This window comes from Condylostylus longicornis, unplaced genomic scaffold (genome assembly GCF_029603195.1).
Source record: "Condylostylus longicornis isolate FDR11 unplaced genomic scaffold, ASM2960319v2 ptg000135l, whole genome shotgun sequence".
Classification (NCBI taxonomy): domain Eukaryota; kingdom Metazoa; phylum Arthropoda; class Insecta; order Diptera; family Dolichopodidae; genus Condylostylus; species Condylostylus longicornis.
Window position 1 is genome coordinate 15430879 of NW_026578103.1, and position 15796 is coordinate 15446674.

General features: G+C 21.5%; 2 protein-coding genes across 6 annotated transcripts in view; both read left to right on the forward strand.

The window, feature by feature from the left end:
• The window catches only part of LOC129614999 (probable cyclin-dependent serine/threonine-protein kinase DDB_G0292550), a 47872-nt gene extending 37493 nt beyond the window's left edge, over positions 1-10379 (forward strand). The window contains exons 1-7 of one of the 5 annotated variants that reach the window (XM_055530030.1): positions 4841-4984; positions 5733-6262; positions 6352-6807; positions 7140-7904; positions 8963-9166; positions 9259-9602; positions 9664-10378. In XM_055530030.1, the coding sequence (XP_055386005.1) occupies positions 5773-6262; positions 6352-6807; positions 7140-7904; positions 8963-9166; positions 9259-9602; positions 9664-9699 (2295 nt within the window). In that variant the 5' untranslated portion in view covers positions 4841-4984; positions 5733-5772 and the 3' untranslated portion in view covers positions 9700-10378. Of the gene's footprint in view, positions 1-4840; positions 4985-5732; positions 6263-6351; positions 6808-7139; positions 7905-8962; positions 9167-9258; positions 9603-9663 lie in introns of those variants that run through there. The other 4 variants (XM_055530029.1, XM_055530031.1, XM_055530028.1 and 1 more) reach the window with 4 other exon arrangements.
• Positions 10380-13001: 2622 nt separating this feature from the next.
• Positions 13002-14691, forward strand: LOC129615349 (CTD nuclear envelope phosphatase 1 homolog). The gene is made up of 2 exons (XM_055530501.1): positions 13002-13677; positions 13927-14691. Exons 1-2 carry the CDS (start codon positions 13251-13253, stop codon positions 14217-14219), a joined length of 720 nt encoding a protein of 239 aa, XP_055386476.1. The 5' UTR covers positions 13002-13250; the 3' UTR covers positions 14220-14691.
• Positions 14692-15796: the final 1105 nt, after the last annotated feature.

Below are 15796 nucleotides of genomic sequence, written 5' to 3' on the forward strand. Positions count from 1 at the left end.
ACATACATATTCGGTTTAACTAAATTATTTAGCAATATATGTAAAATTGTTTCTTAAAATATTAATTTAAGCATGCTCCTAAATATATGCAATGCTATGTTGGCTTAATATTTATATAGGCGAGGGGATATTTCAACAGAATGTTTCCGTTATTTGAATCTGTAAACCTGTATAAAAATACAAGTTCTTAATTACAAAGAAATTGTTACAAAAAAACGTGCTATTTAACAAACAATTTATTTAGTCTACTACATTTTTTCTTCGAAAAGTCAATATTACTACAATATGTAGTAGCTGCAAATCTATTATTGATTCTTCACAAAATACATACATTGTATATGTATACAACATAATTTTTATATTTATGTATGCAAATATTTTTCTAGCATAGAAGAGAGCGCCAAAATGACAGTTTTATGTTTATTTTTAATAAAATATAAAAAAATGTAAAAGACAATTATTTTATTTTTTTCTATTCCCCTTTCTCTTATCTCTTGTATACCCTACGCTTACTCTTTTAAATTTATATAATATTAATTTAAGTAGTTCTAGTTCAAAAAAAAGAGACAAAAGAAAATAAAAGAACTAAATATAAAAAAAAAACCAAAAATGTCATGGCCATCAGCCAAAATTTTGATTTTTGTGTTTTCTATTTAGTTATTTATTTATTTATTTTTTGTTGTTGTAAAACTGTTTTTAGATAAAAGCCATTAAATGAATACATAAATGAAAAGGTAATCAGCTCTTCTCTTTTTTTAGCTCTAATATTCAGCGGAAAAAAATCTCGATAAAATTATTTAATAAAATTTCTTTCCGATGTCAAAGTAATTTTTTTTTTTACTTTCTAATTAATTTTTTTTGGTCTCAGTATAGAATTTGATTTTTTAATTTTTTTGGTAAATATAAAAGGTAAAAACGTATGTTAGTTGGTGATCAATATTAAAATTTTTCCTCTCAATATGTTTTTTTTTTTTTTTTTGTTGAATAAATTTGTAAATTAGATTTTTGGCGCCTCTAAAAATATTTTTATTTATAAAATAATATTGACGTCTGATATTTAATTTTTAAAATTCTATCGCCATTTTGTTGATTTAGTCGCCATTCTATTTGTACAAACATATAAGTATGTACATAGGTACACACATTTGTACATACATATATTATATACATAGTATAATTTTGCATCACCATATGTTTACATGGGTATTTAAATGTCATATATGTACGTATACATGTGTAAGACATGTAGTTAAATTTAATGTACTTATGTATATCATGTTCAATATTTCAATGGTAATTGGTACTTGTATATATATATATACATGTATGTATGTATGTTATTAAAAAAATTGATAAAATTCTTTTTTATAGTTTATTAAAATGAATTGTCAAGCGTCTTAATATTGTAGACAAATTGATTTAAAATTATTTCAGTTTGTTACTGAAATTATTTTTGTGCAATTCAATGGAATGAATTTTAAAGTAAGAGTTTAAAATATATGTATGTGTATTTCAATTGCTACTGTATATACTACTGACAGAAATATCCAAAAATCAACTAAATTTTAAATACAAAATTATTACAATAAATTAATTTTATAATGTGCTAGTAATTAATAAAATTATTTTATTATTCAAAAAACAAAATATGTACTTACTTACTTATTTTCCAAAAGCAAAATTTTTTAATACCTTTTAAACATGAAATCTTTTTCAAATTCAATAAAAATAAATTCCTTCACTCAACTTCTATATTTCTTTGTTTTTTTTTTCTTTTCAATCTTGATTTCATTTTAGTTCTAAATTGATTTTAAATTGCGTAACATGATACCCATTTTAATTAAAAATCGATTGTTCTATTACAAAAAAAGAAAGAACCCAAAGTTAAAGTTGAAAAGAAAAAAAGAATTATGGAATCTGAAAATAATGATTAGGTCTTAAAAAACAACACTCGTAAAAAAAAATGACAAAAATAACAAAACAAGAAAAATTGTTAAATGCAAAGAAAACAAAAACACAAAAAAGTAAACAAAACAATTTTCTCTTTCCATTGAAAAAGGATTTATAGAGACGAAGTTTTTAGAAGAAATGAAAACTTATACATTTATATACAGGGTGATTGAGTTTCAATAGTATCTCCGAATTAAAATGAAAAAATACAAAAATAATGCAGAATTTTTTCCTTCTCTTTCTCAAGTTATATACTTAATGGTTCAAAGCATGTCTTCTTGAAAAGTGCTCCTTTTTTACAATTAACTTAATAACTAAGAATATACGATTAAATCTAACATGCTAATAGAGCCAATTTTGTAATCTGTTTTACAATAATAATAGATTAAGAGTTAAAGAAAACAATTGCTTAAAATATGTAATTTTTTTTAAATTTTGGATTAAGACTTATTTCTTAAAATTAAGAAGTTTTTGATTTTAGTATTGATTTTGAGCAAAAAGTAGAATCTCAGGGAGCTTTAAAATGAATTCGTAACATTTATTGTTATAATCATATTTCTTATAGTGAAGGTAAAAGAAAATTTGTAAAGTCTAAATTAGAATATATATATATATCCATTTTAGAGATGCCATTTAGTCTCGATCACTCTGTACATATATATATATATATGTAAATAAGCGTTATAATGTAAACTTTCGTTTTTCAGAATAGATTGTGGATGACATTATTTAATATGTAACATACTTATTTATAATATATTACAAGAATTATTACATATAGGTATAAACGTAAATATATTTTTATAAATATATATAGATTTATATATTATGCAATAAGATTATTTTCATGTTATCTACGTATTATATATTATATACCTATCGATTATAGGATTCAGTTATGACAATGCAATATTTACAAACAAAAATCTTTCTTAATAATAATATTTTACTAGTTACGCGTGTTAATAATATTGAACTTAAATAATATTTATAATATTAGAAATATTAGATAATATTTAGATATAACATATTATTTAAAATTATATCTTACTAATATTATGACGAAATTTAATTTTAATAACATAAATAAATAGAATCTGCATGTTTCTAGAAAGTTTGACATTTTTATTTATTAAATCTTCGTTCAAAACTCGATAAATACCAATAAATCAGTTTAGCTTTAATATATGTATGTATGTAGAATTAATGGATAATTGTAATTTTCATAAATAATAGAATTTCTAAGCTTTTCAAATTTGAACCATCAATCAAATCTACTCTTCAATTATTTCAAAGCTTCAATTATTTTTGTTTCATGATTTTTACGTTCTTAAAAATTGCAATAAAAACAAATTTTTAAGTAAGTATAAAAAGGACAAATATAATACACTTGATCACGAAGGTCTTCGTATACTCTATAAATATAATATTTTATAGTTAATTTCAAAAATATAAAAATTTTGTTGAACAAATTTTTATTTTTTAATTTGATTTTAATTAAATAAGATTTTCTAATAAAAAATTATTTTATTCAATAATTTAAAAAAGTAGCAAAATAATTTTTCGTATAGAACTGTCTATGACTATGCATTTACGTATGTATGAGATTTAAAAGAAAATGTCTGTGGCATTGAGAAAACACATAGTAATTTATTGAACAAGTTTCGATTAATTTAATTTGACCATTAAAATTAATTGATTTTATTTTTAAAAAAATATTTTAATAGAACACTTAAATTTGGAAAAAAGTTTAAAAGTCTCGAACTATGTCTGTGTTGGAATTTTTTGGTTGACACCACATACATATATGAAAAAAATAAAATTCTTTATTTTAAATCGAAATTTATATTTCAAATAATTATATTCTTATAAAAATAAATGATAGTAATAAAAACTATAGGAAAAATTATTTACTTCTTTGTTAATTATAGAATCGTGCTTCAATTAATCAATAAATTTATCACAAAAAAAAAAGTAGAATTCAATTCATTTTTATTATATTCGCGTTAATTTAAAATTTAAGATTTTCAATTGAAAGCTCAAAATTTTTAAAATCAATTGTGACTATAGCACATTTTGTAAATTTTGATTCTCATTGCATAAATATAAATTTAGTTCCGTAAATAACAGTTTGTATGATCTTTATGTACAATGTTTAAATTCCTAAAACAAATTGCAAATGAAAAGACATTTTCCTAATTTTATAACAAACCAATTGTAATTTAGGATTTTTATGTTTTAAAAATATTTCATTGTGTTATATAAATATATAAATTGTAATTTTAAACTTCATGCCATACATAAAAAAAAAAAAATTAAAGGCATTTGTAACCTTAAAAATAAAGGTATCATAATTCGTGATTTTCATGCAGTGTCATATATAGAAAATTATAATATTCCGCTTTTTCTAAAAGTACAAAAATAAAATGGCAATAAAATTTTCTTTGTACATGTTAAACTTTCATCTTTGTTTTTTTTTCTTTTCTCTTTGTTGTTTTTTTTGTCTATTAATATAGGTACATATATAAATGTATATAAAAAAATATTTTTATTTTTTTTCAATATATAATAAAATAATAAAATAAACGATTGTAATGCCATTATAAGAAAACCAAAGCCATATACATACATACATACATACATTATCAAATAAAACGTACATTATGTACACATACATATTTAAATGTATTTATTGTATAATAAATTGTTAAATAAAGCAAAAATAGTTTTCGAAAATAAAAGTGACTTTCTAAAAGTCTAAAATAAAAAAAAAAATAGAAACTAACTGAATGAAAAAAAGACAATACCATCGAATTTTTGTTCAAGATTGATCAAACAATCGATTATAATAATTTCTATTATATTTTATTTTTATATTAGTTTAAAGCATTTTTTCCTCTATCGTAATTATTACGGCGTTTAATTAAGCAAAATAGAGAAATAATATAGAAAAAATAAAAAAAAAAAAATAATAATATTGTTTTTATATTTTGGGAAGAAGAACGCAACCGGCATTATATTAAACTACACACACGTACGTATTCATAAATACACATGTAATATTTAAAAATTAATTAGAAAATATAAACTTTTGCCAAGGTTTTCTAATTTTTTTTTTTTTGCATATTTTTTTTCTCTTCACTTTTTCTTTGCTTATTAAGCTTAGATCAAATTTTATGATTTACGCTATGAAATTGACCTATGAAAATGTAGAGAAAAAACAACAAAATTACCTTTAAACATATCACACTATTAGAGTGAAAGTGTTTTCATGAAACTATAATGGTTAACAAAAAACAAATCACTATAAGCATGTAATAATTATTATGTATTTCTATAATAATAAATTATTGTGAATTAAAAGATTTATAATATTTAAAATTAACCCATTTAAAGTCGTGATTCCAAAATGAGAATTGAGACGTTACAAAAGTTCTCCTTTTTTGTGTTAGGAAAACAAAATTATTAAGGTTTAATGAAAACATTAATACTTTTGATCTAAACTCAATTAGTGATGTATTTTATTACATCCACATTAAAATTATATTGAAAAAATTATTATTTATTTCCTGATTAAATGAGAGCCGGGTCTTTGTTATAATATATTGGACTGTAATACGTCTTTTAAATTTAGTAAATAATTAAACAAACTCAGTAATTTTTAATTGAGTAAATAAATTACCTATTTTGATTTTTCTATATTTTCTATTTGTTAAAAAATTGAGAAAATATCTTAGATAATTAAAAATAATTTTTTTATTCAATTTTTTTTTTCATTGTAGACGTGGTCTTACGCCTCCACATCGAGTAAAATCAATATCGATGGCAACATTTACACAAGAAGAAATAGATTTTTTAAAATCCCATGGAAATGATGATTGTGCAAAAACATGGTTAGGATTATGGGATCCGAAACGTACTGTACATCAGGATCAAAGAGAATTAATGATAGATAAATATGAACGTAAACGTTATTTCTTAGAACCAGCTAGTCCACTTAAATCTTTAACAAATGCTGCAACATCAAAATTATCTTCATCATCTTCATTATCATCATCATCAGTATCATCATTATCAACTGCTAGTAATATAAATCATAATAATAATAATAATAATATTAATAATATCAATAACAGTAATAATAGTAATATGAGTAATGGTTATACTTATCTAAGTGATAATAATACAAACAACAACAGTAATAATAATAATAATTATAATTATCATAAAAGTAGTAATTTTAATGGTAACAATTCAAGTAGTTTGAATAATGGTCATCATCAGATTAGTAATGGAATTCTAGCTCCACCATGTAATAATAATAAATTATAATTATTTAGTTTCATAATATAAGTAAAATTTTAAAATTTATAAAATGTTTTGTTTTTAATTATTTTGTAGCACCACGACATCATAATGTTACATCATCTTCATCATCATTATCTTCGGCAGGTGGACAAAATGGATTTAATGGAGCAAATGTATATCATAGACCACATAGTAGCAGTTATTATCAGCAACAACAACAGCAGCAACAACAACAGCAGCAACAACAACAGTCAAACCAACAACAGTACCAACAACAACAAAAACAGCCAATACAACAAAATGGTTATACTAATGGATTTAAAACTAATGGATTTACACCTGACTCAGATTTCGTTGCTGATTTTGGTTCAGCAAGTATAGTTACTGCAAATCCAAACAATGGAACAAGAATTAAAGCTCAACAAAATGATATTTCGGGGAATAATAATGGTAATAATAATATAAATGGTACATTTGGAACAGTTTCTAATGGAAATGTAAATGAAAATTTTGCTGATTTTGAACATGCTCCAATATATAATGCTGCTGGTAAGCTTAGTTAGTTATTTATAAGCTTAGTTAACTATTTATAGTTAATAAAAATTTTTCCAACTATAAAAAAAAAATAAAAACAACAACATTTAAAGAAATAAGTAGATAAATAAAATATTTTAGAATTAAAATTTGGATCTTCTAAATATTTGGTCTGTGCTTATTTTATGAAAATTATAATCGGCGATACTTTTTGTTAGACAAAAAAAAAATAAATTAAATATTTCCATGTTATTTATTTAGAGTCTTATATAATTACTTTTTTAATATTTTTTTTTCTTTGTTTACTATAAAATACACAAACACAAAAAACTGATAACATAATTTAGCAGCCTACAATTACAATTTTAATATGCCAACTTTTGATAATTTTGCATCAACGTCGTCATCGAATAATAAAAAGAATTCTTTAACTAATTGTGATTTATTATCAATTTCTACAAATCTATTTCAAACTTCAAATAATTTATATGAGAATTCTAATAAAAATAACAATAATAATAATAAAACGAATAACACATTTTTCACCGTCCAACCAACATCATTTTGTGATGAGTATATATCCAACAATATAAATTATAATGGTAATAGTTTTGGAAATAATAACAATTATTTCAACTCAAACAATAATAATAATGTTAATAATATCAATGTAAATAATAATTATAATAATAATATAAATGATAACATTTTCGATATTTTTATTAATAATAGTAATAATAATATTGATAATAACAATAGTATTAATAATATGAGTAATAATATTAATAATAATAATAATAATAATAATAATAATAATAATAATAATAATAATAATAATAATAATAATAATAATAATATGAAAAACAATAATAATAAAAATGATACTATTTGCAAAAATATTATACAACATCACAGCGGTTGTAAATCATCATTTGAATATAACAATTCAATAAAAGATAATTACAATTTTAATTCAAGTAACGATCAATCAAATTTAGAAGATTTGAATAATTCGCAATGGAATGTCTGGCAGGAGTTTGATATAACGAAAAATAATAACGTGAATGAAAATAATAATAATTACGAAAATTTTTTCAATCAGAATTCTTGTAGTAAGTTTACTTATGCTGAATTTTGGCTGTTAATGTGTTCATTTATTGCTTAAAATAAAATTATTTTCTTTGTTTTATTTTTATTGATTTTAACAAAAATTTTTTTTATTGCTTAATTGTTATTATCCAAAATATTTGATTTTATTCATTTTTCGATCTTCATCAAAATCAATCAAGGAATTATATGAATGGAAATAAAAAAACAAATTTATAAAAATGGAAAATGAAAAACAAATGTTACATAGGATTTATAAAGCACTATATATTCATTATTTGCACAAACATTTTTTAATGAACATAAATGTAAAGATTTTTGAAAATGAATATTATTATTGGCAGAATACAATAATGATTAAAAGTAATTTTTAAGAGATTAAGTACATTTTTTCAAATCATATTTCATTCTCAACTTAATCGTTTATGGATTTTTGAACTGGTAAAAATACAAGTTTGTAACAAGGACATTCTCTTCAGTTAGTTTTATTTTTAAATTATTTACTATTAATGTCTCAAATAAAAATTTTTTTTCTTTTATTCATACTATGTACATGGTTTATTTCATTAAGATTAATTTTAATTTTTTAGTGCTTTATACTTAAAATGATTATTATTTATAGTTGCTGTGATTTTATTTAAGAAATTTGAATGTTGCTTGCATGAGCTTTATTTAACATTTATTATTTACATATTAAAATTCTATGGCTTGTGTTTTTGATTTTCGTTGTGTTAATTGAATAATTGTAATTTGAGGTTTTTAATATAAATAAATAAAGATTTGAGGTATTTTAATCATTATTTTTATATAAAAAAATCATTTTCATAAAAAAAACTCTAGGACATATGAAATTTCTGCATTAGGGTCGACCATTTGAATTTTAGAATTAATTTATATTGCCTTATTAAATTTTAGATTTTCGAATTTTAATGTGTAATTTTTGGTATATATTTTATTTGAATATACATTTTAATTCGGTTTTGATTCGCATGTTTTTTTTTTTCAAATAATATTTTTTTCAATTTAAAATATAATATTTAAAATGGATTTTTGAATTTTATAGGTATGCCACTAAATATGAACAACAATAATAATTTTGCTTTCAAATCGTCAACAAATGTAACATCAAGATCTAATTCAATAGTTAATTCAACACCACCGGCTGATCGTTATGCTGCCCTTAAAGATTTAGACGAACAACTAAGAGAAACAAAAAGTTCATCTACATTACCGATTACATCAGTATTCACGTCAGAAGTTTTACAGAGTAATAACAAATATTTAATTAATTATTTTTTATATAAATATATAAAAGTAAAATTTACAATTACATGATAATAACAAATTGAATATTTTTAGATTCTACAACAGTAAATAATGCGAATCCTTTTAAAACTGTTCAACCGGTATCAGGTAATCCATTCCAAACAAATGGGAATCTTTCATATAGTGTTAATGGAACAAATGGTTCACTATACGATAATACGACTTCCCAACAACTTCAAGTTCAACAGCAAACACAGAATATTTCAAATGGTTTTGTTGCAAATACAAATTATGGGTTATTTAACGGTTACAACAATAATAACAATAATAATATAGGAAATGTTTTTAATGCATATAATAACAACGTAAGTTCGAATTTAATCCAGCAACAACCTGTAATAACTGGAAATTATGCATCAATGAAAAATCCATTTATGGTAATATAAATAGAAAACTTCTGTAAAACTTATTAAAATTAATATTTACTTTTTTTTTTAGACTACAACTATAAACTCAAATAATCCGTTTTTATGAAAAGGATAAGCCGGTTGATATTATAACCGGTTATAACTTTTTACTTCAGAAGGAAAAATATGTTTGCAGAAATGTTATTAATATTTTGAAAGGAAAAGAGAAAATATTGTCCTTTTTATTTATTAAAAACAAGAAAAAAAATATAAATAAATATATTTTAAAAATTTATTCACTTATTATGTAGAAATTAACCTTCAAATTGCTCCTAAAATATAGAAATAATTACACATTATATAATTATAATTTATTTTTTTTATTTCTTTCTTATCTACAAATATAATATTATTATAAAATTACTAAAATTGTCGCTAAGTAGATATATAATTGTGAACAAACATTTGAACAATTTGAAATTGGATGGTATTAAAACGGAATTAAAAATGTATTTGCTTAAAATTTTATTCAAATATTAATTATCAGTTTTATATAATAAATATATAAAAAAAATTTATTGATTTTGTTAACTTACATATATCGAAAAAAAAAATTTTATTAACACATTTAGAAAAATACATAATATACATATCTATGTATTTTTAAATAATTCAGTAATATTTTATATTTACAAATTTTAAATGAAATTGTACACTTCAATTTTATAAAATTGATCAAAATTGTGTTATATGTTATATATGTTATTTAAAATATAATTTTGTATTGTACTACAACATATTTATAAGTTTGCCTTTGAATTTCAAAATCAAATTATGATATAACAACATCAGTTTTTATTTTAATTTTATTTGATTAATGTTGGTTATATTTTAACAATAGAATCTCTTTATTTGATCATAATTATGATTAATAACTTTATTTATTTATTTACTGCTGACTGAAATGTTAAACATTCTGGTGATTAAGCAAAATCTAAAAAAATTTCTTTATTACTTTCTTTCTAATAGAGTAATCAAGAAAAAACTACGGTAGACTAGTCACCTACCTAGCTAACTCTCTATGACTATAGAAACTAGAGCATCATAGATATCATGCACTAGCCCTATACTCACTCCTAGGAGTGAAGAAGGAAAAAAAAAAAAAAAAAAAAATCAAGAAAAAGATTATTTAAGTTTTTTTTCTTGTATTTATCTGTCTATTTTTAAACCTATTTTTCTATTTCTAAATCAAATTCTATTTTTTTTTTAATTTCTAAATAACCGCGTAAGCATTCATCGAATCAAATATGCTAAATTTGAATTAATTTTACTATTAAATTGATACTTAAAATAATTTTATAATCGATCATTAAAATTACTACTCAAAATATAAGATTTTCATATGGTTTCGTACATATCTTTAGTATTATAAATAAATACTAGAAATTAATATTGTATATTCGGAAATTTACAGATGAAAAAATTTGAAAAATAGAATTTTGAAATTTGTTCATATCTTCAATTTGTTGTTAATCCTAAATAACCGAAGTCCAAGAAAATTTGTTTATCAACTATTTGAGTAGACGCAGTTTGAACTGTATTGCACTGATTCAATTGTTGACAAAATTAAAGGTTTTTTTGAAAACTTTTTCTTATTTTTTATAAAATTTATTAAATTTATTCATTATATTCCAAGCGATTTACAAATGTTTCATTTTCTGAAATACTATATTGAAATTTGCCTCTATTCACCTGAAAATTCAAAGTTTACCAGACTTTTAAAAAATATAAATAAGAAAATTTCTAGTTCATGTCTTCTTTTAATAATTTTTTAGTTAATCCCACATATTTATGTTAAGCCTCTTAATTTATTTCGTAATTTTAACGATAAACTTAAACTAAAAAAATAATAAGTTACTCTATTAACTATTATCTACTAATATCGTTGATTTAAAAAAAAACTTATGTATAAATTTTAGGTTTTATTGAAGAAAAAAAAGGAAAAAGAAAATAAAAAAAAAAATCTTTAATTTTCTTTTAAAATTTTTGATTTTGAATATACCTACATATTTGGGGAAAGTGATAAAAAAGTCCAAAATTTTGAAGCGTGATTTTTGCCTTAATAATGTAACTTAAAAATAAATGTTGAAACTAAAAATATAATTATATGTAACTAATTTATGGACAGCTCAAATGTAAAAGATTAAAATAATATAACTTTAAAGATTATAGATTTTCCATTTATCATCATATAAAACAAATTGCTCAACATATACTGCTGTAAGAAATATATCAGAAACTTGTGAGATTTTTTCAAACGAAAAAATATATATTTATATTACATAAATATTTATAATAATATACAATTATACATAATATTTACATAGTAACTCAAGCCATCTCACTGATGTTAATAAGGTCGAAAACAAAAAAACACTTAATTCTTAATTAGTGTTTTTATTAAATCGTCAGTTTCTTTAAATTTTACTATACATATGACAAAATTAAAGTAATTAGAATATAAGAAAGAAAAATCAAAAAATATAGTTTAAAAGAAAAAAGAAGGTATATTTTGTAATATGTTTAATTTGCAAATTCTTATGATAATTGTTTTAGCAAGCCTGCATTACATTTTAATGTGTAAAAAAACACTTGCACTACATTTAAAAAAAGTAAAATGCTTCGTTTTAAATTGCAAATATAAGATTTTTATATTTATTTTTTTAGGATATTTTAAAGCAGTTACTTATATAAAATAAATATATCGTTATATTCTTTTAGTTATGCTAAAGAAAACCAAAAAATGGATTTCGTTTTTTTTTTGGGTACAGAAATCGTTTTAATTCTAAAATAGTTAATTTATAGCAAAGATAGTTACATAATATATTTTTATTTAAAGAATTTAAATATATTTCAAAACATATGTATGTATTAAAATTGTAAAAAAGGATATTTTTAATAAATATAAAAACAGTATAAAAAATGTTTCTTATTTAATATAAATATAGTAATTTAATCAAATATTAATTTGATTAAAATTTGAAAGTATATTTAAAAACTGTATCAGCTCTCAGTTTTGATTGATCTGAGTGTTATTTTATATGAAATGTTTTCGAAAAATGATGTTGAAATAGTATAAAATTCTTAAAAATATCTAGACCTACATAATATTTAATTTTTGGTTTAAATATCATTTTAATTTAAAAGGTACATAAAAAAATAAAAATGAGCGAATTTATAATGCACATTATTTTCTACGATATAAAATCCATTCACAATATACTTTTGCTGTGTGAATTGAAATCAATACTCGAAATAGGTATGAGCCGTCAAATGGTTTCAGAAATGTCATATTTTACTGGTTATTCTGAATTGTCATGCAGTTGTCATAATATTTTTTCGTGTGTATTTTTGATAAATAAGATTTAAAATTAGAAACATTTCAAAAATAATTATATCATCTGCTAAGATTTTAACTTTTAATTTATACAGTAAATATAGAAATTTGGATGTAAATATTGTTTTATTAAAACAACAATTTATTTTATTTGTGATACAAAAGTATTTGCTGAATACAAAATTGTCTAAATGAAGCACAAATACTTACATGTGTCTAAATATAAATTTTGAGTATACATTAGACAAAGCAAAAAAATAATTAGTTCTATAAGATTTAAGATGAAAATATTGGTTTCACAATTTCGACATTTCTTGGTATTTATGTCAAAAATATGGACATATATTTGTTATTTTTTTAATAAAAAGGTACGATCATATGAACCAGTGAAGTATGTTGTATATCCACTATCACCGGTGTCAAGGCATCGTTTAACAATAGTTTTACGAAAAACTCTGGTATTGGATTTAGATGAAACATTAATTCATTCACATCATGATGCAATGTCAAGAAATACTGTACAGCCAGGTACTCCACATGATTTTACAGTAAAAGTTGTGATAGATAGGCGTCCAGTAAGATTTTTTGTACACAAAAGGCCGCATGTTGATTTCTTTTTGGATATTGTGTCACAGTGGTACGATCTGGTGGTTTTTACAGCAAGTATGAAAATATATGGCGCTGCTGTTGCAGATAAATTAGATAATGGTAAGAATTCCTCTCTGAATGTTTTCTATTCAATTAAATGCTCTTACTAGAATAATTTTTTAAAATATAAGACGAATCAAAGGCTTACTTGGTAGCTAAAATTAATACTTCAAAATTTTGTTATTCTATTTAGATATATTTGATTTAATACAATTTAATCAAGTCAATAACATTTAAGCTTTTTATTAATAAAATTAAGATGTAAAAACTATTTTACCAAAAATTGACTATAATTTTTCAAAATTTCAGGAAGAAACATATTGCAAAGAAGATATTACAGGCAGCATTGTACTCCAGACTTCGGTTCCTACACAAAAGATTTATCAGCTATATGTAACGATTTAAGTAGAATATTTATTATCGACAATTCACCAGGTGCATATCGTTGTTTTCCACATAATGCAATACCCATAAAGAGCTGGTTTTGTGATCCAATGGATAATTCATTATTGACCCTCTTACCATTTTTAGATGCTTTAAGATTTACAAGTGATGTACGTTCAGTGTTATCAAGAAACTTGAACTTACATCGCTTGTGGTAGACAAAAATTTAAAAATCCAAATATAAATAAATTATAATAAAATACAATTATATGTATTTTTGACAACAAAGTAAAGAGATTATTTGACCAAAACTATTATTTTTTAATTAAAATTGTAAATTTAAATTATAATTATATTTTTGCAGTACTTATTTGTTTTAAATATTTGAAAGAAAAATTATATTTTTTTTTAAATATATAGGGTATAATTTCTATAGTGATTTTGATTTTAAGTTACAGAGATAAAAAGAGGCGTAAATAAAGCATTGAATTATGATTACGTTTAACTATTTTTATTATTTAGAGACAAGTCGAAAAAATTATTAAATAATTTTAAAATCAAAGATTTAAAGAGAAGTATTTTGAATTAATTTAAAATTATGATTTTTGATCAGCAATAAAGAGTTATTAAAATAGTTTTAAATTTTTTTTTCGATGTTTAATTTAAACAAACAAAAAAAAAACACCCATGTTTTTTTAGGTGTACAAGTAAAAATTTAGAATAATCATAAAAAAGATTATAGTGTGTGTAATTAAATGAATAAAGTACCTATTTACATAAATTTTAACCCAATGTTATTTATATTAAATAAAGATCTATAATTTAGCCTTTGAGAAATTTAATTTTTTTTATAGAAATCAAGGCTTCTTAAAAATTGTATGTCAACTTAGCGTTGAAGATTAGATTGTATATTGAACTATAAAAAGCAACATAAAGATACTAAGGGTAAACATTTATACAAATTTTATTAATTCTGTTTCAATTACATTAATTTTGATTTAAATACAGTAGCTTAAGAATATATATATATATATATGTACCTCTGAAAATACATATTTTTAATCGTTTTGGTATATTGTAATTGCAACACTTAATTTTATTGACCGAATGTTTTATTGAATTAAAAGATTCGTAAAATTATAGCGAAAAATTGATAGATATTGATTTAAAACTAAAGTTTATTAATTGATTTGCCTTAAAAAAACTAAAAGTTAAAGTTCCGGCTTTATGTACATAAATTAATTAATTTAGAACATAAAACAATGAATTCATGAGAAACTAAAAAACAAGTACAAATGTACCAAAAAAAAAACCAGTTGTATTTTTATATTTATTATTTGAATAAGGAGATCTTATTAAATCATATAATATGTGAGGGAAGTTTATAAAATCTAGGAGATTTCTACAAGATTTTATTTTATTTATGTGAATATGCAGATATATTTTTACGCTGATTCAAAGCGTGATTAATAAATAAGGACACTCATTTGAAATAACCGGTATTTTATTCCGATCCCGCCTAAATATTTGAGTTAAAGTAATGCTGCATTTATACACCTATGTACATATACATACGTATCCTTTTTTTAATATCCATGTTCGTTTTCAATAAAAAAAAACTAAAATCATAAATTTATAGTTACCTACGTAACTATAATACCCAAAAAAAAAAAACGAAAACACATAAAATAAAAAAATGGGATAAAAAGACATATACATTGGTAGGTAAGTATAAGCAAATTGAAAAATGATGACTGAAATAATATGACCTTAGGAAAAGTTCCTTGTTCTGAAC